Source organism: Siphateles boraxobius, unplaced genomic scaffold (assembly GCF_051911475.1).
Source record: "Siphateles boraxobius isolate OS27281-9 unplaced genomic scaffold, OSU_SipBor_1 9, whole genome shotgun sequence".
Taxonomy (NCBI): Eukaryota; Metazoa; Chordata; class Actinopteri; order Cypriniformes; family Leuciscidae; genus Siphateles; species Siphateles boraxobius.
The window spans coordinates 31,562,779-31,588,094 of record NW_027509219.1 but is presented as its reverse complement, the minus strand read 5'-3'; the positions used below and the strand labels follow the sequence as shown (position 1 = coordinate 31,588,094).

Genomic DNA, 25,316 nt, shown 5'->3' with positions numbered 1-25,316 from the left:
CTTGTTTTGGTATGACAAGAAATTTATTATTAAAATTGTATTATTGGAAATGAAGAATAATTATCTGTTCAAATCTTTGTTGATTTGGTTCACAAATGTTCATGGACTTCTTACAGAAAAAAAATTATGTAATGGAGTCTACCAGTAATATCAGCTTTATACTATGCAGCTATTCCATATGTATATATAACAGATACAAACCTGTTAATGTGAGTACAGGCTTATTCTGGAATGAAAAAAAACTTCAGCTCAAAATCAATCTAAAATATTGAATCTAAAATACAAGTAGTATTTATTTGTTGGTGTTGTATCTACAAATAATAAGAGGATAAACTGTATATAATCAGTTCGAATTACATTGAAATTAATTGATTATTAATTAAACTTTTATTTTAGCTGTTCTGATTGATGAAGACAGTGGTTAATGTTAAGTTTCTGCAGCATCCATATGAAGGCTACCCTGTCACACTAGTAACAGTTGCCATGGAAACTGGATGTTGAATTGTGGCAGCACTGTAAGACTTGCTTCCTGAAATAGATTATTTTTCTTTGTACAAAGACTCACTGCCGCATTTGGGCACAATGACAATCATTATAATGTGACAGTATCAGCACTGGCTGTGGAATTACAGATTATATATTATTCAGGATTTACAGAGACTTTTATTGTACATACGATTTCCAATAAATCAGTGTCTGAAGATAATTTATGCTTCCTATATTATTCTATTACATGTGCAGTATGCATTTTTTTGCATTATGTCAGGGATTTTCAATCTTTTAGATGTCACGGACCCCCAAATATGATCAACCTTGTGCGAGGGACCCCAATCCTAAAATTAAATTGGCAGCTATAAATTATCCTGTTTAAAGACCCAATTTATACTGTGAAAAAATGATCATAAATTGTGTAAAATATATATGGAAAATATTTTGTTTACATTGTTACATTATTAATTTAGTTTCTACTTACTATAGTACTGTACATTTAGATGTATTATTTATTTATTTATCAAATGTATATGAATGTAACAAATGTAAAATTATTTATTTACTCAAATCAAATGTACATTTTTTTTTTTTTTAACAATTTTTTTTTTTTTTTATGACATTTATTTAGGTATAGTTAATGTATTTATTAAATTTTGCATACTGTGCTTCTCAAAACTTTCCAGGACCCCCTAGCACTCTCTTGTGGCCCCCTGGAAAACCCCTGCATGCAACATTTCCGGGCAATCCTGCAGCAGCAACCTGTGTGTGTGTGTGTGTGTGTGTGTCTGTGTGTGTGTGTGTGTGTGTGTGTGTGTGTGTGTGTGTGTGTGTCTGTGTGGGGGGTGGTGGTGTAGTAAAATGTGAAAATTCTGACACTGTGGGGCCATTTTTTTGGTAATGACGAGGAAAACAGATTTTAAACATTATACTAAGAGATGTTTTTTTAATGTAAAAATGCAAGTTGTGTGTGATGGGTAGATTTAGGGGTTGGGTTATGGGATAGAATATACAGTTTGTACAGTATAAAACCATTATGTCTACGTAAAGATATAAAACCTAGTTTGTGTGTGTGTGTGTGTGAGAGAGAGAGAGAGAGAGAGAGAGGATTTATGCATTTTCTTTGATTTCCATTCGACCTTGGTGCTGAATAAAAAGTCTCTCTTCACAAGAAGAAAGCAGCACATAAAAGTTTGTCCTCATTCATTTTGCTCTGCTCTACAGCTGACTCACGTCATGCCTGTGCAGTGACGTCACGGCCGCACAGGGGACTCGCGGACCAAAGAGAGGTGGAAAAAAAAAGAAACAAGTAGTCGAGGCGTTCGTGGAAACAGGAAGCAAAGAGGGGGAAAGCAGAGCGGAGGTTGTTATTGTTGTTACAAAAAAAAAACTTCGGGAGGGAGCGCTCTGTCTTTTACTACCCCGTTATTTTGAGCTCTTTGGACCAACAGTGCAGCCGCGCTTGCGGTTGGCTAGATGGCGAGGACTTTCGGTCCGTTGCCTGGACACCGCTGAAGGAGGGAAGATCGCGCGCTTCGCGGCGAAGTGGACGGAGCAAAGGCTACCTGATCAGGAGTCTCGTTTTATTTGCCCTCCCTGACCGTCCACCACACTGGAATGAACCCCACCTTTCTGTTTCTTTATTACTTTAAAGGCAGGGCGTGACATTCCTCCTTTTAAACCACGGCCCTAGTCGATTTTACTGGAGTATTTTGACGTTTGAAGAAGTCTTCAGTTCGTCTGACAGGAACAGTGCACGCGCAGGCAGCGTGAGCTAACGAGAGCTAGCGACTTAGCTGCTAATGTCAACTAACATGGAGGGAGAGGTGCATGTGTTACATAACAACCAAACGCAATTAAATCGCCGACTTCTGACACCCAGCAAGCACAGTAATGGACGTGATTTAATCTCCAAAGAATAAAACCGCCCATATAGACATTTATTTGGGAGAGATGGAGTCCAACCCGCTGATCAGCGGTAAGTTTTATTCCACTTCAAGGAGGTTGGACATGGAGGAGTAATTGCATTCGAGTTTAATAAAGTGCTTGGTAGTCAAATAAAGACATACATTCACAACAAGCTCTGTTTTATTCACGGTTAATTTGTCCATGAGTTGGATGGTGCTTAGTCCTGGTGTGTGTCAGAACGTTGTGTTCAATTCAACGTGATAGTCCAAAAAGTATTAAAGGGACCATATACATTAGTGGCATTTACTCCTTTGGTCAGGGTGGGTTAACACAACCTGTTGGAAGCCTGATGCACTTTAACTGTGTTTGAGTACATGTTTTGAAATCCAAATGTCTGACAGTGTCACCACACATGCCGCTTTTTCAGAAACAAATACAGTAACGTTATATCAATGTTTGTCTGACGTGTTTGTCTCCCGATTATTTTTGTACTAACGAGCAAAAGATTGAGGATATATTTGAACAGAATTGCATTTGTTTCAATTTTTGTTGGATATTAAATATTTTGATATTGGGTGTCAGAGCTGTCAAACTAGCTCGTGACCTGTTGTATTTGTAAAGGTGCTATATACGTATAAAACAAACGTATTACCTTATAGCTCTATTATTCGATTCCTTTTGTATAACAAAGCCTTTTTAATTACTCTGACAACTTTGATGCAAATGCATAAGAACTTTCTGCTATTCAAACGTGCATTGAACATGATTGTGCAATGCACATGCCAGCTTTTCTCTACTGTGTTTGTTTGTGTAAATAAAACCAGTGTCATCTTGATATTAACCACCAGACAGCATGTTAACCCAAGGAGACAGGGTGGGCACATTGATGAACCTTCCAGGAACTGCTATGAAGCCCTACTTAAGACAAGAGCACATTTTTATTGGAGATTTGTTTGGTTTTAGCACTGGATTAATTCTGCACACATCATGGTCCTGTCTGGCTCTCTCCTCCTTTCTGATGGCAATTCATTCATTGGCTATAAGTCATCATGCAGCCTGAAGACTCAAGATAATTGACTATTAAGCATTGAGGTCCCCAAACAGTCTAAAGGCAATAAGGCGGGGGGAACAGATCTGTGTTGTTCAGTGCCGGTTTTTATTTGCTTTTCTCAGATGTACAGGCTGATTTATGAGGCATTAGACTAAGGCAAGCTGTGCAGTGTTAGTCCCTTGATTAGTCATGCTGGAGCTCTTTAGCTAGAATGTAACACTGCAAGGAAAATGAGGGAATAATCAAAGTGTAAATAAGACAAACCATCTGATTCTTTGGTTTTGGCACCTGTATGACATTTGTTATCTTAAATACAGTGACCCTATGGTTACTTTTGCTATTAGGTTTGGATGGTATTTTTTAAACGAATGTGTAGATGTGTGGTTAAATCACCATAGCAGTATAAATTTTTCATGAAAGCTTCAATGTGTTATTGTGCTTTTGGGAAGATCTGCAACCGTTTGTTTTACTGGCCTAAACAGTCCAGTAGATTCTGCTGTTAGTGCTGCCTTTAAAGCACTTTACAATTTATTATGTTGCTACATTATAGAGGAGTTTCTCATGATGGTACTCATTCTTTTAAAGTGCCACTTTTATGCTATTTTAAACGTTCCTTATTTTGATTTGGAGGTCTCCTGCAAAAGATTTAAATGCATCCAAGGTCAAAAAACACTTTAATTTCCTCATAATATACATTGCTGCATAACCTAATTTATCAAAGTGTCTGAAAACGGTTCAGTCTCTCTAAACCCCTCCTTACCGAGAGCCTACTCTGCTCTGATTGGTCAGATGACTCAGTCTGTTGTGATTGGTTTACCACTTACAGCGAGTGTCGGAAATGAAATGCCCATTCCCATATCTGAATTTCAGCTCCAGAGGCTTCCTCAGCACTTGATAGGAACGGTAATGTTGGTGTCGGTTTTACCCCAGTCCTCATCTTTTGGAGGTGCATGCAAGTGGATTCGCAGTGCTGAAAAACAGCGTCTTCTCGACATGACGACAACACGAACCGAACTCTTCCAGTCTCAGCTACAACTACAGTGTTTGAGTGTCAAAGTAGATGTTTCAAGGGCAGGGGCGCCGCTAAGGGGGGAAAAGTTAGGATGATTCTAAGGGCCCACACACTTTTGGGGCCCCCAGAGATCGATTTTATTAATGGAATGGGTGCGGTAGGGGGCCCAACCTCATATTCTTTCATTGGACCCAAAATTTCTAAAGTTCACGGGCAGCCAATGAAGACCACAGACTGGCATTATGTATTTGAAAGAGGAATTAAAAGCATAATAGGGGCACTTTAAACAACTGCTGGCTTTGTTTTTTCAATGGCTGTTTATTTAGGGATGCAACTAAATAAAAAACCTGTCTATGTTTAGTCTATACTGTTTTCTAATCTGTACTATTTGCACTTTTTATTATAAGGCTAAACTTAAAAACTAATACCAGTCATTCTTGTCAATGTCAAATCAATGTCGTGATGATTAAGTGAATTTAAACATCACAATATTATAAAGTACAGAATAAAATATTGGTAACTATTAATTTTGAGCTGAATAGTTGATGAAAAAAATGTTTGTTGAAATTTAATGCTGTCTTTGCATGTTAAAATTATATAGCAGCTAAAAAATCTAAATTTAAAATATATAATATTGACTAATACTATTTAGATAAATAATCTTGACAAATAACTGGTATTCGTCTATTAAAAATACTTTTTTTCTTTGTGTTCATTTTACAGTATAGTTACTTTTTTTATTATATTTTTATGTTTAGTATTAGGCGTAATTCTACATTGAAAACATTTTTAATTTATCTATTCATATTAATTGCTTAAAACTAAAGTGATATGTATTCAGACAAATCTTTCAAGTAATATTTTATGGATGAATAACATTGAGTGTTATTCTTTTTCACCGTTATTGGTCAAATTAATTTGACTTTCAAGCCAATCTACATGTTCTCAATGCATAAATATTGTGTATATTTCTAGCAGGCAAAATTATGGAAAGTGTTATAGAAATGTCTTCAAAAACGTATTTTTATATGTTCCACTTTTTTGTCAGCCTGTATGGAAGTGAGTAACTTCAGCAGTGTTGCAATGAGATGTTGATTTGATGAGTAAGTGTAGATAATAGGCTAACAGGACAATATGACATTTAAATCCTGAACTACAGCTTTGTAAAACCCTCAGTGTGTGGCGCTGCACAAGCTGCTCACAGGATATTCTTCTGGTGTTTCAGTCATAATGACACCATTTATTAAAGACATTTTATTGTTAATGAATGCACTCACTCAATCACTTCCAGCTCATTTTAATTAATTAATGTGTTAATTAATGAGATTTTGTGTGCTGAGTTAAAATGGAAAAGGTTCCCTTCATTGTCATCAGCAATTCCCTGCTATTTATTTGGTTCAGTGTGCTTAAAAGGTGGCGGGGTCTTTTATATTCCTTAGAAACTGTTGCTTAAATGCTTTTACCATGGTGATCGTTTCTAAGGTGTTGCTTATGAGTTACGTAAATGAAGGGGGGGAATGGTAATCGGGTTCATTTGCATTCTCAACATGTTCTTCCTGAACTTGTGATACACGTCCTCTGCTGACTGTAGCACCATTAATTCTTGCCGGTTTTCCCTCGATGTCACTGCAGATAAAATGTTCACTCTCCACTACTCAATCCAACCATAAAAACTGCCTAAAGAAAGAGGATTTCATTTACTGTACTTTTTTTCCTCAAACATGGCTGCAGTTCCAGAACATATTTAACATGACAATGAAATTAGGTATTTTAGATGCAGTATTTTTGCAACATAGCTAGTAAAACCAGTCCCTTTGTTTTTACAGCACATCTTACTTGATAGTGGGATATCGGCATATATTTCAGTAAAAAGTTAGTAATTACAGGTTGTTTAACATTCAGAACTAATTGCTTTGTCCTTTGTAGTAGTACCTTTTTCAAATCTTAATATGATACTTAGCACTTACTTAGCACCCCTAAACTTTAAACAGTAGTTTACAAATACTGCCTGGTTAACATAGTGTGTTTTCTGTGCCCTGTAGCGATGGATCCGTCCATTACATTGTGGCAGTTCCTGCTACACCTGCTGGAGGATCAGAGTCAGAAGCACCTGATCTCCTGGACGTCTGGGGACGGGGAATTCAAACTGCTGGATGCTGAGGAGGTGGCCAGACTCTGGGGGCTTCGCAAGAACAAAACCAACATGAACTATGATAAACTAAGCAGGGCACTTCGTTACTACTATGACAAGGTATGCATAGGAATCACTATGACTGTGAATCAGGCATTTGGTCCGTTTCATTTGGCCCTTTTCGGGCTGGTATGACCACAGTCTTATTTCACAATATGAAACATTTTATTTCACGATAACGATGTCTTTGTTATTAAAAATAAGAAAAAAGCTATTTAAAGACAATAGGACAAATACAATAAATAAACTGTTTTTTATGTACAGAAAATTTATTTAAGATGTAGTAAGAAATGCTACAGAAATTGAATATATGTAAAAATAAAACACTGCATAGTCTTTAAAGTATAAATTAAATATAAATTGATTCTTATTAGAGATACAAAAGTTCATACAGTCAAGAGTAGTGAGTGTTTTTCTCTTTGTCTTTTGTTGTTTGATTAACATTAATGACACAGTAGCAGGTTTATTAAGCTGATATCACTTTAAGACTATAAATCTCTTTATATCGTCGCCAGTCTCGCCACGATAAATATCGCCATACCACCCAGCCCTAGACCCAGAGCCGATCACCCCTATACGAACACTACGCAAGTTGCGTTGGGCCCCGCAAATTAGGCAACTCAAGGCCCCGAATTAAGCGGAACTATCCTTCTGGTCACGAAAAGAGAAAGAAATAAAACACCATGAGAGTTAATTGCGCCAACAGTTATCAGGTAGACTTGTGTGTTCTCTCCAAGTTTGATGTCAGCAAAGAACATTAGGCTAAAGTTAAGTTGATGTGGGTTGATTTATTATGTTTAATTAACGACAAAGGACAACGGTGTTTGTTTATAAACTGCAGCTTGGAAAAGATAACCGTGTCGCGCGTTAACATGCGTTCATATGCGTGTGCACGAAATGAAATGCCCACTTTCCAGAAGAAACATCTGTTTTGAGTCAGGACCAGTACAATATGGGCGTGATGGCACTCATAGTTTTAAAACAAGACGATGATCATCTAGTCTCTCAGTCAAGGTTTAGTTACAACTCTGCACTAATGCAAGATGGAAAGCAATGTATTGACATTGACTTTTGATTAATAAGCTCCATTGAATTTAAAATGTTGATTGGTTGGAGATTCCGGTCAATATGGATGCACATCCCTCAGTAAATAATAACCATCAAGTTTCAAGAACTGCTTTTATTATTTAAAACACAGTGACATGCTATTGCGCCATTTTAGCTTTTATTCATTCACATGATATGCATTTTTTTATTTAATTTGTACTATTTAAAATGTAAATTCTTGATATAAAGAATGAACTTTTTACTAGTAACAATGTCTTCTGATATCAGGAATTACATTTTCACTAGAACTAGTTAAACGAGGGATTGTAGTGAGAACACTGGGGTGTCAGGTGTGACTGTGTGGCAATGGCAAATGGTTCATGGCTCACGGGTCAGGTATGAGGGCCTCTAAACAGAATTGTGCTTAGGGCCCCAGGGAGGAGAGTATCGGCTCTGCCTAGACCTAATAATAATTTTAGTTTATATCTAATAAAAAAAAAATGGTTTTGTTTATAAGAAATGAATACCTTTATTCAGCAAGGATGCATTAAAGTGGTCAAAAGTTTGTCGCTTATGATCACTTTAAAGCACCCCTGTGGAATAAAAGGCATTTGAAATGTTACAGAATATTTATTTTTCAAATAGATACTGTTCTTTTCAACTTTCTGTTTATCAGAGAATCCCGAAGCTCAATGTCTCTTGAGCAGTAAATCAGCATATTAGAATGATTTGTGACATGTGACAATGAAGACTGGATAAATGATGCTGGAAATTCAGCTTGGCATCACAGGAATATATTGCATTTTAAAATATATTCAAATAAAAAAGATATTTTAAATTGTGATAATATTCCACAATATTGCTGTTTATATACAGCATGTATTGTATTTTCCATCGAATATATGTTGCAATAATGAGCTTAAGAGACTCCTTTCAAAAACCTTACTGACCCCAAACTTTTGAACAGTATAATAGCCTGTACATTTGATATATTAATTTAATGATTGCAAATGAGATTAAATAAATGGAATTAAACATTACATTGACATTAGTTTCTCAAATTTCATGAATTTCAACCATTTGATCGCCCTGGACAATATTTCAATCTTTCAGTATTATTTTTCCATGAATAAATTATACATTTCTGGAATTTTGTATTGTATAACTACAATAAAAAATATTTAAAAAACACACTAAAGATAAGAGGAAGGGCTTGGATTAATATAAGGTGAATATTATTATTATTGCTTTCATACTCCCACAGAATATTATTAAGAAAGTTAGCGGCCAGAAGTTTGTCTACAAGTTTGTGACCTATCCAGACCCCAACTCTGCTGATGGCCTAAGAGGGCCTGAGGATTCACAGAGGGCCACTGCGGGAGAGAAATTGGAACCGTCCCTTCAGACCAAACCTCTAGGTGCTGCTAACAGCACCAGCCCGTGTCTCTCCAAGAGCCTGCAGGTTCAGCGCTCCTCCCCCAGCTCGGTGCAACGCAGCTCCCGCAACGATTACATGAAGTCTGGTCTCTACTCTACTTTCACCATCCAGTCCTTGCAGTCACCCTGCAAAAGCACTTCTAAATTCATCAAAACAGAGCACGTCTTGATTGACGGCAGCCCTAAACCTGCCCCTCTGGACCACACCGTGCATGAGGTCAGCTTTATTCTGGATTTCAGGTTTTTTCTCTGTTCTGATGCCACAAGTTATTATTTAAAACGAGTTATCAACAGGTGGTAAAACCTTGTGAGGCAAATCAGGTATTTGATTCACAGTGATTATGTTTGTATATATTGCAGATACGAATGTGTCAGACAGAAGGGCAGCAGGGAACTGTTCAGGCCCAGTCGACTGTGGAGAGCAGCAGTCTGCAGGTGATAGTGACCCACCCCTCCCCATGTGCTACACCCGCTCTCAGCCCCCAGACACCCTCTGGCTCAGCCACTGCAACCACAGTAAGAATGGCTTGTTTTGGGCAAAATCTTCAGTCTTTGATTGCCTTGTGTGACATGTTTACAGTCGTGCTAATGATAATTGCAGTGAATCTCAGCCTCTGACGAAGTTCTGATAGTGTCAGAAATTGCATTGCATTCATGCAAGCCCTTTTCCCAATTAATAAAATCAAGTCCCACACAGACAAATAGTTTGTGACAGTTGAAAATGTCACAGTATGGATGTAAAAGAGTTACAAACTAGTTTTAATCCATTTCTCTTTGAAGCACTCATTGTAGCCTCCTGGTCAACATGACATTGCTAGGCAGATTTATAAAAGATTATGCATTATGATTTGTGAGAAAAGCCTAAAAGTCAGCTAATCAGCATGCAATCCAAGTCCCATGATAAATACTGTTATTATTAAGTCATCTGTGCAAAAAAACACTGTTTTAAATTCATCTATCCACCCATCCCACAGAATGCTCAAGCACAGAAGAGCCAGAGTTTGGCTGACCCACCACAGATCTACTTGTCCGATCCCAGCTCTCTGACCTCGCTAATTCCTCTGGCTCATGGCGAATGTGTTGTCAACCCCTCTCAGCCTGTGTTTGTGGTCATAAAGCCTCCTTCTGTCGGGCTGCCCAAAGAGTCCAATCTCCCGCCCGAGGAAGACTTGCTGGAGATTGTCGATTTGGATGAAAAAACAGATGTTGAGGTGAACAGACATTCATGAATTATTCTGTGTACAACATTAAAAAAGGGGAGGGGAGGGGGTGTTTGGTTGGTATATAATTCAAGAGTAATTTACTTTTATTTGCCATACTCAGTCGGTGTCCACAGTACCTGTCCCTGGAGATACAGATGCCCCAATCCTTGTGGATGCCCCGTCACCCTGCGTGGAGCCAGTGGCCGAGCCGGTTGGAGAAGGGGAAGTGGAAGTGGAAGTGGAAGAGAATCCTGAGTTACCTGGTTAGTCAAAAGTTCTGGTTGATTCTGGTTCATTAAAAAGACTTTGAGCTCAGAATAGCTGGTGATATTCAAAGCAGCTGTCTGTTCTCGTTTTTAGGAATACTACATTTACAAGTTCCAGTTACAAGTTGTAACTGGTAGCTCATTCCTTAGTGTTTTAGTCTCAGTTATAAAAGGGACATCAAATAAACTCTATATTAATACTTCAAGTGGCTTGGCAACCGTAAACAGCCTAGTGTTAAGCTAATTAGGGCCCGAGCACCGATGGTGTGAGGACCCTATTGGAATTACTCTGTTTATTATTTAATTGCTGTTTTTGAAAGAAGTCTCTTGTGCTCACCAAGTCTAACTTATTTGATCAAAAATACAGTAAAGATTTAAATATTGTACAATATTATGATAATTTAAAATAACTGTTTTCTAATTGAATATATTTAAAAATGTAATTTATTCCTGTAATGACGAAACTGAATTTTCAGCATCATTACTCCAGTCTTTAGTGTCACATGATCATTCAGAAATCATTTTAATATGCTGATTTGATGCTTAAGAAAGATATCTTATTATTATCAATGTTGAAAGAGCATCAATTATTTGAATCATCTTTTGTATCATAATAAAAAATGTTACTGTCACTTTTGATCAATTCAATGCATCCTTTTCCTTTAAAAAAACTCTTAGTAGTTTATATTAGTGGAAGAATTTATTGTGATTAGTTCTTTATCAAATGTCTTTTATCATATTGCTGATTCCTCATTTTTATAAAAACAATGAACAACTCCAAGGAATGCTTTACGGTTATTCACCATAGTTGTAGGTCAACAAAGGCTACGTTCACACTGCAGGCTGAAACGACCCAATTCCGATTTCTTTGCCCCTATGCGACCTGTATCTGATCTTTTCATGACAGTCTGAACGACACAGATCCGATCTTTTCAAATGCGACCCAAGCCACTTGGGTATGTGGTCCAAATCCGATATGTATCCGATCTTTTGAAATGCGACTTCAAACTGAACAGCCAGGTCGCATGTATCAGACCCGCACGTCATTGATATGCGACAAACGTCATAATTCTGCGTTGAAATAGGCGGGAATTAGAAGATAAACAACAACTATGGCGGACGATGCTGAGACCAGTCAATGGAAGGGAAGCGAGGTTTCTGATTTAATTAATATTTGGGGGGACAGCTCTATTCAGGCCATGTTTAGCTACTTCCGCAAACAACAAGTGACGTCGTTAACCGATGAGTATTCATCTACGCATGAGGCCCACTTCTGGGTCATTTCACGTTCACGTTCACACAGGAGATCACAAAAGGTAGCATTTAATTGGAAATGTGAACGGCCTTGCAAAAAAATCGGAATTGAGCATTAAGCCCCTGCAGTGTGAACGAGGCCAAAGACAGCAGTGTTTGAAAATCAATTGCCAATTTCAGCCCTTCATTCAAAACTGTTTTCAGAGGACACCAATACTTCATCAGCCTCCCTCTCAGAGAGCATGCAGGAAGCCCAGCCTCCTAAATCAAAGAAGCCACGTGTGCTGGAACTGCCATCCTCGTCTACAATGCTGCCCATTGGACTCTCACTGGATAAGGTCAATGCAGCGGTGAACAGCCTGCTGGCCTCTGGCAGTGCCACAAACACCTTAACACCCACAGTCATCACCTCCCATTCCCTGGTGAGCCCTCCAGTTCATTATTATGATTGTTTAAAAACATGTGCTTACATGTAAATGTACATTTTTTAATGCATTTAATTGAGTTAACAAATTTAAATTCATTTGCACTATTTGATGAAATTTAATTAGTGCTGCTTGCAATTAAGATGAAACCCACATGAACACCTCAGAAAATATATATATTTTTTATTTTAAGCAGTTGACAGCCCTGATTTCAACACAATGGCCTCTTTTATCACATACAATGCACAAAGAGATGACTTTTGTGTTTTTAATGGCTAGATCTTTGCTTTTGCGATACTTTTTATAATTATCAGCAATATCTTGTTTTGTTTCTTTGTGGGAGGCAACAATAGCATTTGTGTGGTATGAAAGGACCATGTTCCATCACATGTACCAAACTCTTACTCACACAGTCTCAATGTGATTTTAACAAAGCCAGAGAGATACGAATGCTTGTGTTACCAGATAACCAAGAACAAAGAGATACAACACAATGACCTTGGAAAATGGTTCATACACTCACACACACACAAACTCTTCAAATCTCTCTCGCACTTAGACTCCAGTGCTGTTGACACCAAGTCCGCTGCCATCAACCATTCACTTCTGGAGCACGCTCAGTCCTATCGCTCCACGCAGCCCTGCCAAGCTCTCCTTCCAGGTGAGACTTCCTGTCCACACAGTTTCTGTCCACAGCATGGCAGCAGCACACCATCTGTCTCCTCACACTCCCTCGGCTCATCACATGGCTGAGAATTTACTCTCTGCCCACTCCATTCATAACCATCAAATGCATCACTACAAATGACATATTTTCTAAACTTTTCCAATTGTCATGGTACCCGATGTCTTATTTACACAATTAGTTGACACTTTTATCCAATGCTACTTGCAATAGAGATACATAAGCACTGTCACAGAGCTTGCAATATTCATAGCATACAATGGCAGTTTCATTAGAAAGCTGGATTAGGAAACGAGCTGGAGCAGAGGAGAAATGCAGAGAACCAGAAGATGACTTCCCGAAAACCCCACCCCCCAAAAATATTCTTGTGATAATTTTTTATGCTGAAATACAAGGACATGAATGTCATTACATCAGTGGTTCTCAAAGTGGGGGTTGGGGAAGAAAAAGATGGAAAAAAAACAGCCGTGGCAACCGCTTCAGCAGACGGCATCACTAGCTGTTTTTTGTGAACTCTCCGCTCCCCTGCTGTTTTCTGGCTGGTTCTACATACAAGAAGCTGAGCTTGTGAGGCGGCTGATTATGTATTGTTCATGCAACACCACATCATTGGAATTTTAATTTAAATGAAAAGTTCTGGTCTAATACTCTCTTATTTTTTTATTTTTTTATGTTTCAACAGCAACACAAAGTGAAACAATTGCAAGTGTTTTTCATTGCAGTTTTTACACACAAATTTTTTTTTTAGTGAAATTATTTGGTAGTCAGAAGTGGGGTTGGGCACCAGATTTTATAAAAAACTGAAAGGGGGGCATCACCAAAAAACTTTGAGAACCACTGCATTACATGGAGTATTTTTTGGATGATAAATGTAAATTCTGAATGGATGAGAAAAGTTTCAAGCTGATGTAAGTTAGCCAGCGATTCTCACACTTATGATCACACAATATCTGAATTATGTGTTGTTTATATTATTTTTTACAATAAAATACAAAATAACAGTAACCTACAATTAGGCTGATTAACTAATAATAACAATAAATATAATTCTTTATTACTAATTGCTATTACTGTCTTTTATCATATTGCTCCCATTTCATAAAGAAATGAACTAAACCTTAAATAAGGCTCTGCATTGTAGTGATTTTACCATGTTGTCTTTCGCTTATGCCTTTAATGGATGTAAAAATCTAGTGTGCTTAATTTTATGATGGCTTTGGTTTTATTGGACTCTTCCTCAGAAAAGCATGTGAGCATCCTCTGCTGGACAACAGCAGCAGTGCATAGTTTCTCGTTTTACAGGAACAGGGCCATTAAACCTAAACCTACATGAGTGACCTCCTGTCCTTGTGGTTCTTTTAGTCTCTTTAATATGGTCCAGTTTAATTAGTGATTAGATGTTCCAATGTAAATGAATTACTGTAAATAAGTGCATTCATTTATACTGAAAATGAGTAAAAAATTATTGATAGCAAGCCATGAATGCAGTACATTAAAAAGTGTCTTTTAATAGAGTCAAGCTTAAATCCTAATTAATACCACACTGTTATTCTTGCAGTTCCCCTCCAACGGAAGCAATCAAATCCAGATCCCGGCACTGAGTGTGGACGGCCTATCCACACCTGTCGTTCTCTCCCCTGGACCACAGAAACCTTGACTTGCAATTTAGTTCATTTGTCTCTTGCTGTGGTGATTGGCTCACTCCCCAGCCAATAACCGACCAATGAAAGATGAGACACTCCATAACAAGTTCTGCTTCGAGTTGGGCGGAGCCTCTGCTCCAATGACGACTCGACAAGAGGAGTGCGCTCTCAGATGTCCTTTACAATTGGTTGACAGAGCAGCCTGCTTCTGGGCTTCATGGTGGTATTTCATAGACTATTTGCTCTTTTGTTTTTCCCTTTTGCCTTTTATATGATCATCAAGCGTTATTTATTTATTTTTGATGTTTCTTGGTGCATCAAGTGATGTGCATTCCGGAATGCTCAGATTGTGAATTTGGAACTCTGAGATCTCACTTTATTTTTGATTTCTCACCGTAACATTAGTTTTATGGACCAGACGAGGTAACCTCTGATTGAATCAAGGCATGAAATGCCATTTACAGACGGAGCATTGCTTTCTTAAAAACTTATTTCTTTTTGTGAAAATAGAAAGCATGCATTTGAAATCTGACAGATTAAAGTGCAAGATTATTTTTTTCTTTGCCATTACAAAGACACAAATGAGTTTTTAAAAGGATATGACACACTGTTGTTTTAAACATTTTGTGTTTTTCCATGGACAAAGGAGTCCATTTTGCTAAAGAGGCATTGAAAATGCCAGAGGAATGTCACGGCCATTCCCGGGATTTGAAGAGGTGGAACCAGGGAGGAAAAGATACAAAAGAGATTCAGAATGATATCAAGATCTGGAATGTATCAATCTTTTTCTTCTACGAAATCATTCCTTTATTTCAAAATGTCCTTCTTGTAAATATAAGTTGCACCCATTCCAAGATTTGAGAGATTCAATTTTTTGGTTCTCACTTTCCTGCTTTTGTTGTTGGTTTTTCTAATATTTCTTTTCAATGAGCCCTTTCTCTGGCACAGCCAGCAAAGGTTTCAGAAGTGTCATGGCGAAGCGTTGCAGTTTCATGCTTCTTTTTTTTTTTTTTAAGGAAAATGTCAGAGGAGACCAAAGACCAGCTGTTTATATACAATCCATCTTTGCATCTCTATCCTTTTTCTCTTTCGTTTCACATTTTCTTAGTCTCTTTCTCATGCTGAGTTTCTATTTTTACTCTGCCACATCAAAGGGCTATAAGAACCTACACACAACCAAAACGCTCTCTTGTTAAGACACTGTATATAACTGATACATCCGACTGGCCAGCTATAAGTGTTAAACTCAATAAGCGTTGTAAATAGTCAAAGTAATTTATGCAGCTGCTTTTGATATGTTTAGTAGTTTTGTGCGGCCTGCCTCTCATGCTATGTTCGTCTGATGTGTTAAAATCACACTCACGGTTGTTACCTCAAAGCTGTCCAGAGCTCGATGCGTCAAAGCAGGCACGCAAATACAATGCGACTCTTTCCTACTGACACAAAGCCAACGATTATTTGCATATTTTCTAGCGCTTGTAGTTTGTGTATGAAGCTCAAGTTTCCTGTGGGGAAATCATGGTGGTTATATATAGCGTTCTACAGAAAGCTGTAGTCAGTGTTTATGGACAGGAACTGCCTCCACTCCATGCAGCCTTTTCTGCATGGCCTTTTCTATCATTTAATTTGACCTGAGTTTGCTATACTCACGCATAACATACTTCTTTTCAATTCAAAAAAAACATTTTGGTGGTCAGTGTCTTTCAGCTCTTTAATTGGGTGCTTTTTGTTTGTTTTATATCTGCGTAATTGTAATCAATTCGGGAGGATTTTCTCATAGCATGCTGCAATTGCCTACACGTGTCACCTCTCAGTCCTCAGATTGTTCTCTCTTGCATTTTGTGCAACTCACGGCTGGTGTTACGTGTGGAGCCAATGCGAACTGTACTAATCTCAGTGAATGACTGTTTGTTAATACAAAGCTTTTGCGAAGGGCCTTGAAGATCAGCAATTGTTCACCACAGCTTTCGGTGGGCTATGATGTGTACAGATGATGTCACAGGCGCCACATTGAAGTCGACACATTGAATGTTCTGTTCGAGGAGGCATTTCTCACGTGTCAAGCACAGTGACTTGGTATATCAGCTTAAATGTGATCAGATTCACACACAACTAATTGACTTTCATTGGTGAGTTACTTGTGGTTCTTTTACGCCATGCATTGGCCAAAAATAATAAGCCTGCAATATCAAATAACTCACTGTGATGATGAATTTAGTGATTTGCGAGAAGTATTTTCCCCATTCGTGATCTTTAATGCAGTGTGGTGAGTCTGCATACTGCTTTCAGTCGTCTTCTCAAGCTTGTCTGGATTTCTGGGATTGTTTGTGCCTCTGAATGTCTGTGCAGCTAACGTTATGCTCTGTAATGCACTGCGAATGCGTTTTAACAGCTGGTGTCTTTGAGCTAGACTCCTCCTCTTTCCCCCGCTATGATGCTGTTGTTACCTTTACCGTACATCAGCACTGATCGATACAGTGACAGCACACTTCCCCGAAACAAACTATTACATAGTGATGACTTCATTTATCCCCAGATGGGTTGTTTACAAACTAGCAAGCTTAAAAGACAGAAATAGCGAGCCATAACTAAAACTATTTCTGTTATACAAATATAGAAATAAATGATTTCAAAATCATTGTGTTAATTCAGACAATGTTTAATATTGTAATATTAACGAGCCTTTGTCATGTTGATGAAATCGCTGCCCCCTTTGAGATAATGAATCTAATGCTGCACGTCTCTGAACCTACAAAGACTGTTTGGGTATCTTAATACCACATTAAATAGGCCTTAAAATGGGATTTCTGGGTATGTGCTCGTCCAGTGACGAACTACTTTGGTATTAATAGCTTCTAAAAACTTTGTTCTTTTTTTTTCTAAAATCATCCCAGAATATTTTCATGCGGAGTTAGGTTTATTGTGCTTACGACAAGAAAAGCTCCAATTGAATATTAATTTAAAAAGTGTTTTCTCCTATCCTATTTCCTCATTAGAACCAAAATTGTGCAGAAATTGTATTTGTGCAAGTTTTAATTGTGCAAAAAAAAAAAGAAGAACATTTTTTAAATGATTATTGATAACCAGCATGTGTAAATGTTCTAGTCACTGAAACCTTTATGCAAATTACATTACATAAAGCCATTTATTGAATAATTGATTGGACCGTAGATGGTGGCTGGGACGGTTTTTCTCCTTTGTGAAGGAGTCTTTAAATTATTTCCTAATACCAGCACAGATTTCGTACCATGTACAATTTTCCATTGTAAGACAGTCAATCATTTCAATATTTCTCATTGAGAAAACCTGTTAATGCTTGTTACCTGCTTATGAAGTCACAAATCCAAGCACCAAACTGGAGATGGAGTTGAAACGATTGTGGCTCAAAACTGTTAAGACATTTGCCTCATTTTGCTTTTCAAGTTACTGAATTTGAACATCTGCGGTTGTCAGATGCTGTAATAAGTCTTTTCACTTGTTGTTTCCTCTTTGAAATGTTACGTGGGAACTGTTCATGTATTCTATATTCAATAATGTGTTGGGAAATCTCGCGCTACGCATATATTTGTGTAAAAAAAAAGAAAAGAAAAAAGTATGCTACTTGTGAAGAAGGAACTCGTGGTCCTGAAGGACTCTTGGACTGTTGGGAAGCAGATCTCTGCGGCCTGAGCTCCCTTTCCCGGATGAGAATCACTCTCTGGGAGTTTATTTCATAAAGGGACGGAGAGGCTTTTATTTTTCTGAATTGTCTAAATACTATATTATATGTACTGGAAAGAGACAAAACTATTTTTCATCTGCACATTCTACTTTGTTTGTTTATGTGATAGATATTAATCTTTTTTTCTAAAGACAAAAAAAGACTCGGAACTAATATGAAAATGAATAAAAGGCTATTTTGTTCTTTACCTTGTTTAATATTCATTTTGTCAGTATCTATCTGTCTGTCTATTGATCGTTCTATCATCTATCGTGTCTGTCTATCAATATATCAATATCTGTCTGTCTATCAATCATGTATCTATCGTTCTGTGTGTGTAAATATATAGTCACACATTTTAATACTGACTTGTGGTTACCTTTTAAAGAAAATATATATTTTTAATTATAATGTCTTAAATGAGTATACAGCTATTCACAAATGTATAGGCTATTGCTGATTGTAAGATGGATACACACACGCAGGCCTCAGAGTAATAGCAAAGAAGATTACTAAATTATGTATAACTCGCCATACAAGCACTGTCGTTTAAAATATAATTTGCTTGATAACGAAAATGCATTATCAAGACACGATCTGCCTAAGAAAAAAACTTGATCGAGCAAAGAGAGCAAGATATCCATAAATAATCCCACTTTTTTTCCCTCCACCTCAAAAATTGGATGATATAATACACCCCTCTTCCTGGTGTGAGACTGTGAAAATTAACCCAAAAATCCCTGAGGGACTCTGTTTAGTATGTCATGTCTCCTCTGGGGACAGAAGCCCTCAGGATGCAGAGAACAGATATTAATTAAAGTCAGGCTATAAGACTCAGGCGCAGAAGGACCCACACACAACGCTGATTAACCAATCCCCACAATACTCCTCAAAAAACTCACTTTCATTTCTGCTGAAATGCAAACAGAAAGAATGATGAAAGCGTCAGGCTTATTCTAACGTGTTGACGATGTCGGCGCCGTAAGCTACAGAGAAACTGGGAAGAACTGTTGATATGAAGAGATGCAGCCGATATGAACCTGGAATAACCTTATGAAGATAAAGCACGTTTTAGAAAGTTTCTCAGGTAGAACTTTTAGTTTATGAACTATGGCTGTGTGCTCAGGATAGTAGCTTACTTCTCTTTACATCAAAACCTACTGCATTTGCTAGAATGTGAAGTATACACTAGGGTATCACTACACGGAATAACAAGGAGTCAAATAAAAATGCAGGGCCAAAATCAAATGATTCTTCTTTGTAAATTTCAACAAAAAAAGCAGAGACTGTAGAATAAATGATATTTGAGAACATAAGGCCTTGTTTTATTGCTCTGGCGCCTTTGGCGCAGCTGCAGATGCTCATAAGGGACCTGAGCATCGGGTCGCTGCTTCTTTATTGCGCTGAATGGACTTCATATATAGCTTCACGCTGCAGGTTTGCTTTAATTGCACCTCACCCAAGGTCCCACAGATGAAGATCGTCAGTAAGGCTCATTAACTCCCAATTAACAGTCTGTTTACCCCAGCCACCACCTGTAAGCGCTCTCGGTTTATGTCTTCTGTTCAACATGGATCCACAACTCCAGCAACAATAATCCTGTAGATTAAATGAGCACGCTCCAGGCTGGAAGATGAAAATATGTGTCTAAACGCATATCAGGGGAATGAATACGTGACTTTTATTAACTGCTGATGTTTAGTTTTTAAGAACTGACAGCTCACTATCCGTGTAGATTAAGGCCTGGTAATTGGGTTGTTCTTAGAAACTGTGCCTTTAAGTTTTGTGTATTAAAATTTTTTTTTGGGGGGGGGGGGGGGGGGGGGCATTTCATTTGAAAAGGTTACTGTTGAAATTATTATCATTACAACTGAACTTTGAATAGAGCATATTTTCTCACTTCAGGCCCAAAGTAGAGGGGATAACCATTGTAGACATCTTTATCTTCAATATAGTGGTACTGAAATCATGCTGCATTCACACCGAGATGACAACATGTGACATTCTTGGAATGAATCTGCAGAGGTCACGTGGTACAAGTTGAAGTTCTCCGAAAAATCAGAGTTTACATGTTGTAGTAATGAGTTTTACGAGGATGTGAACGTCTTTTTGTAATTACGGTAATTCCGACATGGCGTGATTGCAGCGGTGCGTTATATTTCAAACAGGTTTCTTAAAAACTCCAGATGACTTTCAGTCAAAGAATAGCTTAGGCCTAATAATAATTACTGTATTTTTAGTTGTTTTAGGCCAAATCCTAAATTGCTATTTTAACTTTATTACAGTAATTTTAGAATTAGTTTTTCAAACCATGTGGTCAATATTTCAAAAAGATTAGAAAAAAAAGGGACGGCCACAGCTAAGGGTTGGTCAGAAACTGAGGGAGAAAATGCATGAAAATTTGAACTTATTAAAAAAATGGCTAATTAAATTTTTTATTTAATCTGTTAAATGTAATTTTGATAAACGGGGACCTGCAAATTTGCTGATATAAAAACGAACTAATGTTTTATTTTGCACTAAACACTAGGTTAAATAGCATCAAATCTGTCACATAATTGGACTGATTTTTGTAAGTGGGACATTTCAAATCCAGTAATTATATCAGTAGTAAGTCATGGGGACACAAATGGCACCAATTCTTGAAAATGACCCAATCACCATATCAATTTGAAATCTCTTGAAATGGTGCATTCTGTAATAATTAATCTGTCATTTTGAGCATGTCAATCTGTCATTCTGAGACAGCACGGTTAATTAGTATCTGAATATTGGTTACCTAAGAGGTAAAATAGTTCTGCAGTGATATTTTTCTGTGCTACTTATACAATGACCTTTTCCTCTACAAAAATGAGTGGATAAGAAAGGGGAGGAAAATGAGGCTGCTTTAAGAAAAAAGGAAAGAAAACCTTGTTAAAAAATTCATAATATCTCAAAATAGAAGCTTGCATGGGATTGTGCAAAGCCAGACTTCAGATTCCTTTCAAACCCAATGTGAATCAGAGTCCTAGAGTGATCCTGGTTTCTCTCTCTCATGGGTTCCCTTCTCCTCGCTCCAACGCTCCTGTGTCCTTTAGCATATACTCAATTACAATGACCTATTTTGTCAATGTCGAGCCCTAACGAGGAGAACAGGCGGTCTGCGGCGCTATGACAGTCATTAGAAGCCATGACTGCAGCAACGTCTCATAAACGCAGCAAACATCTTCACATAAATGACTGCACTCAATCTACTGCACGAATGAGACGAGGCGGTGGACAAATCATACCAATATACACAAATGGAATGTGTTTGATTGTGCATTTTTGAATGTGTTTGAATGTGTTTTTTATTGGGTTGTTAACTTTATATTGTGGTTATTTGCTTTGAGTATACGATAGATTAAATTTTTACACTTTTACTTCACTTATAATGTTAGTCAATGTTTCTAGTGCATTGTTATGCAGTTGCTCTGGTATTTTGACTAGTTTCTAGGGAATAAAAGACAAATGTGAGTGGTGTTTTTCCGTTCAGCACTCACTGGCACAATGCTAGTGTGTTGTGGGTGGTTGTCAGGGCATTCCTATGCACTAGCCAAGGTGGTTTCTAGTGGTTCTAGTGATTGCTAGAGCATAAAGGACAAATCTAAATGTTTTTTGTCTGTGCACAACTCACTGGCACATTTCTGTGGTGTTTGTCAGTGGTTGCAGGGTGTTGCTATGTCCTCTGAGTGGTATCTAGTGCTTTATTAAGCAGTTGCCATAGTGTTCTGACTGTTTACTAGAGCACAAAGGACAAATATGAGGTGTGTTTGTCTGTGCAAAACTCACCATCAAAATGCTATGGTGTGGTTGCCAGGGTGTTGCTATGCAGTTGTTAAGGTGTTATAAGTGGTGTCTAGTGCTTTGCTATGCAGTTGCCAGAGTGTGCTGGCTGTTTACTAGAGCACAAAGTGCAAATGTGAGTGTTTTTTGTCTGTGCAGCACAATGCTAGTGTGTCATTGATGGTTGCCAGGGTGATGCTATGCAGTAGCCAAGGTGTTTTGAGTGGTTTCTAGTGTGTTGCTATGCAGTTGCCATGGTTTTCAAACTGTATACTAGAACACAAAGGACAAATATGAGTGGTGTTTGTCTGTGCAAAACTCAACAGTACAATGCTAGTGTGTCGTGGGTGGTTGCCAGGATGTTGCTATGCAGTTGCTAAGGTGTTATAAGTGGTGTCTAGTGCTTTGCTATGCAGTTGCTATAGTGTTCTGACTGTTTACTAGAGCACAAAGGACAAATATGAGTGGTGTTTGTCTGTGCAAAACTCACTGGCACATTTCTGTGGTGTTTGTCCGTGGTTACCAGGGCATTGCTATGCAGTTGATAAGGTGTTATAATTGGTGTCTAGTGCGTTTCTATGCAGTTGTTCTGCTGTTCTGCTGGTTATTAGAGCTTTAAAAACAAATTTGAGTGGTGTTTGCCAATGCAAAACTCACTGGCACAACGCTAGGGTGTTGTCGGGGGTTACCAGGGCATTGCTATGCAGTTGCTATAGTGTTCTGAGTATAGTTGCAAGGGCATAGGGCAAGTGTGAGTGATGTTTGCCTGTGCACAACTGTGCTGTGAATCCACATAATTTGATGTAACACGCCTGTTTTTTCATTAAAAAAATTATACAAACATCACAGAAAGAGTCTAATAATAGATGTTTGAACATTCAGATACGTTCTATCATTACAGAACAGACACCTCCGTCTCTTCTCGAGTTCACACTGGTCCCCAATGGCCTTCACTGAGTCAGACGCATGGCTCATCCTTTTACACAGCACTTCATGATTCAGCACTCCAGCCCTCTGCTCCAACTACACAACTACATCACCAAAAGAACACACAACACAAAACTGGCAAACAGCACTGCATTGTTCAATAAAGAAAAGTAATAGCATTGAAAGGTTACTTGGTTGAAATGCAGCTCGAGCCTCATGAAAGAGCACATGTAGGACAGACTTTCCTCTGATCATGGTATTTAAAGGAAACTCACTTGGCTGTGTGTGTATCAGCGAGCCTCTGAAGTCACAGGCCTCTTCCACGGACCGGCCCTTTGGGAATTAATATTTGCCTGCTTAATCCCTCTTAATCCCAGATTTCAAAGGATGTGATTGTTTTTTATTGAGCATGGTAGAGCTGTTAAACAGCCACATGTTTCTCTTTGAGAGGACATTAATGACAGTTAAAATGGGCTGCAGTTTTTATTTAATACTTTTTTTTACTACTTTAAATAATTCTGCTCAATATAACAAAACATATAAGACAAGGGCAATCTGTCATTATTATTACATTATCAAACTGGTCCAAACTTTTCCATAAAAAATATTTTTTCAGACTTTTTTTTTTTTTTTTTACAAATTATGTATATTATAAATTAACTTTGTTTTTATTATTATTAATTTCATTATGAAATTTACTATTATTGAAATATATTATATTATATACATGTAATAGCATAATATTTTCTTTTAATATTTTTATGCATTTACATATAAAGTGTTTTCATTATTATTATCTAACTGGTCTATACTTTTTAGATATGTTTAATATATATATATATATATATATATATATATATATATATATATATATATATATATATATATATATACACCATTTTTTTCAATATACTTTGGCCAGAAAAAAATATTCAAATATTTTTGCTATATGGGTTTTGCTTTAAATTTAGTTTCAGCTTGAATAAAAAATTAGACTCTATTGAAAGCATCTGTGAAATGCTGCTGATTACCACAGAAAATCATTAGATGTCTGTGAAAAGACAATAAAAAAATTGTGTGCACAGAATTTTTTTTTAACAGCTTGAAAATGGTCCCACCACCAAAATGATCTACAGATCAAGTAAGAATTACTTTTATCATGAAAAAAGTGCTTTAACAAAAATATGAGCTGCAAGTTTCATAGACTGTCTATTTTTTCCTCTGATTTTTCAAGCTATGATTTATTTTCTCTGGCAATTGACAGCTTGTCATATACTGTCGATAGATCTTACATGCCGTGTATTGAACCTGGAACACTCCTGTGATGTAGAGGTTTCAAGAGTGTATTTTTATATCTTTTGCACATCAAAGTATGTGATGCTGAAATACAGCAAACCTGCGAATAAATAAGTGTTCTGTTGCCTAGCACTTTGAGGTTTTGTCTGAGGGCTCGATTTGTATCCTTGGCTCCCTATTAAGCTGGCAGTACAAACACAAATGTCACTTTGGTAAGAAAGCATCTGCATAGAACATAAATGTAAATTTAAAGGTTTCAGAAGCATCTGGTGTTGTGAAATTTCTTTTCAGAGACTGACAATCTATGACAGTATGTGTGATCTGTGAAAAGCATGCTGATAAAAATAGAAAGAAAACGAAGGCCGTAATGATCACGGGAAGGTCACAGAATTTTATTTTTCCATTAGTGGATGAGAAGAGATACAAAAATGGAGTCAATAAGCTCAGGAAAATGTTTCTTTATCTTTCAACATCTTTTTAATCTGTTTTCAAACCAGTTCTGGTGTGGAGCACATTGACCTGTGGGTCCATCCAGAACACACTTATATTTCAGAAAGAAATATAACAAATATATGCTTGACAGTTCATAAAGGGTTTTCTTTTGACATTCTGTTTTGAAACACTTTCACGATTACAAATTCCCTCTTCAGTAAGAACATGATATGACCAACCTATGACTCATCAACAATGACATTGCATGCTTTACAAGAAATTGTTTCATAGGAAGAGAGGAAAGATGACTTTTTATTGTTATGTAATGAGGCTGTAAACATTATCTTCTCTTGGCAAAGCCCCATGGATGATGCTATTAGTCAACCTTGATTTTTGATGCGTATTTCAAGCTGCTTTCATGAGCCCAAAACAGCTGGAAGAACATCCAGAGTTAAATAAAATGCTCAGAGTACATCCTCATTATGCAAAATATTCATTAGAACAAAGGTTGATGGTTCTAATCCTTTATTTTACCATCTTATGAAGT

The 25,316-nt window shown here is 37.4% G+C and overlaps 1 protein-coding gene across 1 annotated transcript; it reads left to right on the top strand.

The window, feature by feature from the left end:
• Window positions 1–1,587: 1,587 nt before the first annotated feature.
• elk1 (ETS transcription factor ELK1) lies at window positions 1,588–18,518 on the top strand. Its single transcript, XM_077224049.1, has 9 exons — window positions 1,588–2,467; window positions 6,503–6,711; window positions 8,963–9,352; window positions 9,496–9,651; window positions 10,110–10,346; window positions 10,459–10,600; window positions 12,062–12,279; window positions 12,842–12,943; window positions 14,526–18,518. The coding sequence occupies exons 1-9, from the start codon at window positions 2,443–2,445 to the stop codon at window positions 14,622–14,624; spliced, it is 1,578 nt and encodes a 525-aa protein (XP_077080164.1). The 5' UTR covers window positions 1,588–2,442; the 3' UTR covers window positions 14,625–18,518.
• Window positions 18,519–25,316: the final 6,798 nt, after the last annotated feature.

Excerpts from the sequence above, each read along its gene's own strand:
- elk1 (XM_077224049.1), top strand. The coding sequence starts at position 2,443 with ATGGAGTCCAACCCGCTGATCAGCG. Across the intron at positions 10,347-10,458 it reads ATGAAAAAACAGATGTTGAG|TCGGTGTCCACAGTACCTGT; the intron begins GTGAACAGACAT and ends TGCCATACTCAG. Across the intron at positions 12,944-14,525 it reads CTGCCAAGCTCTCCTTCCAG|TTCCCCTCCAACGGAAGCAA; the intron begins GTGAGACTTCCT and ends TTATTCTTGCAG.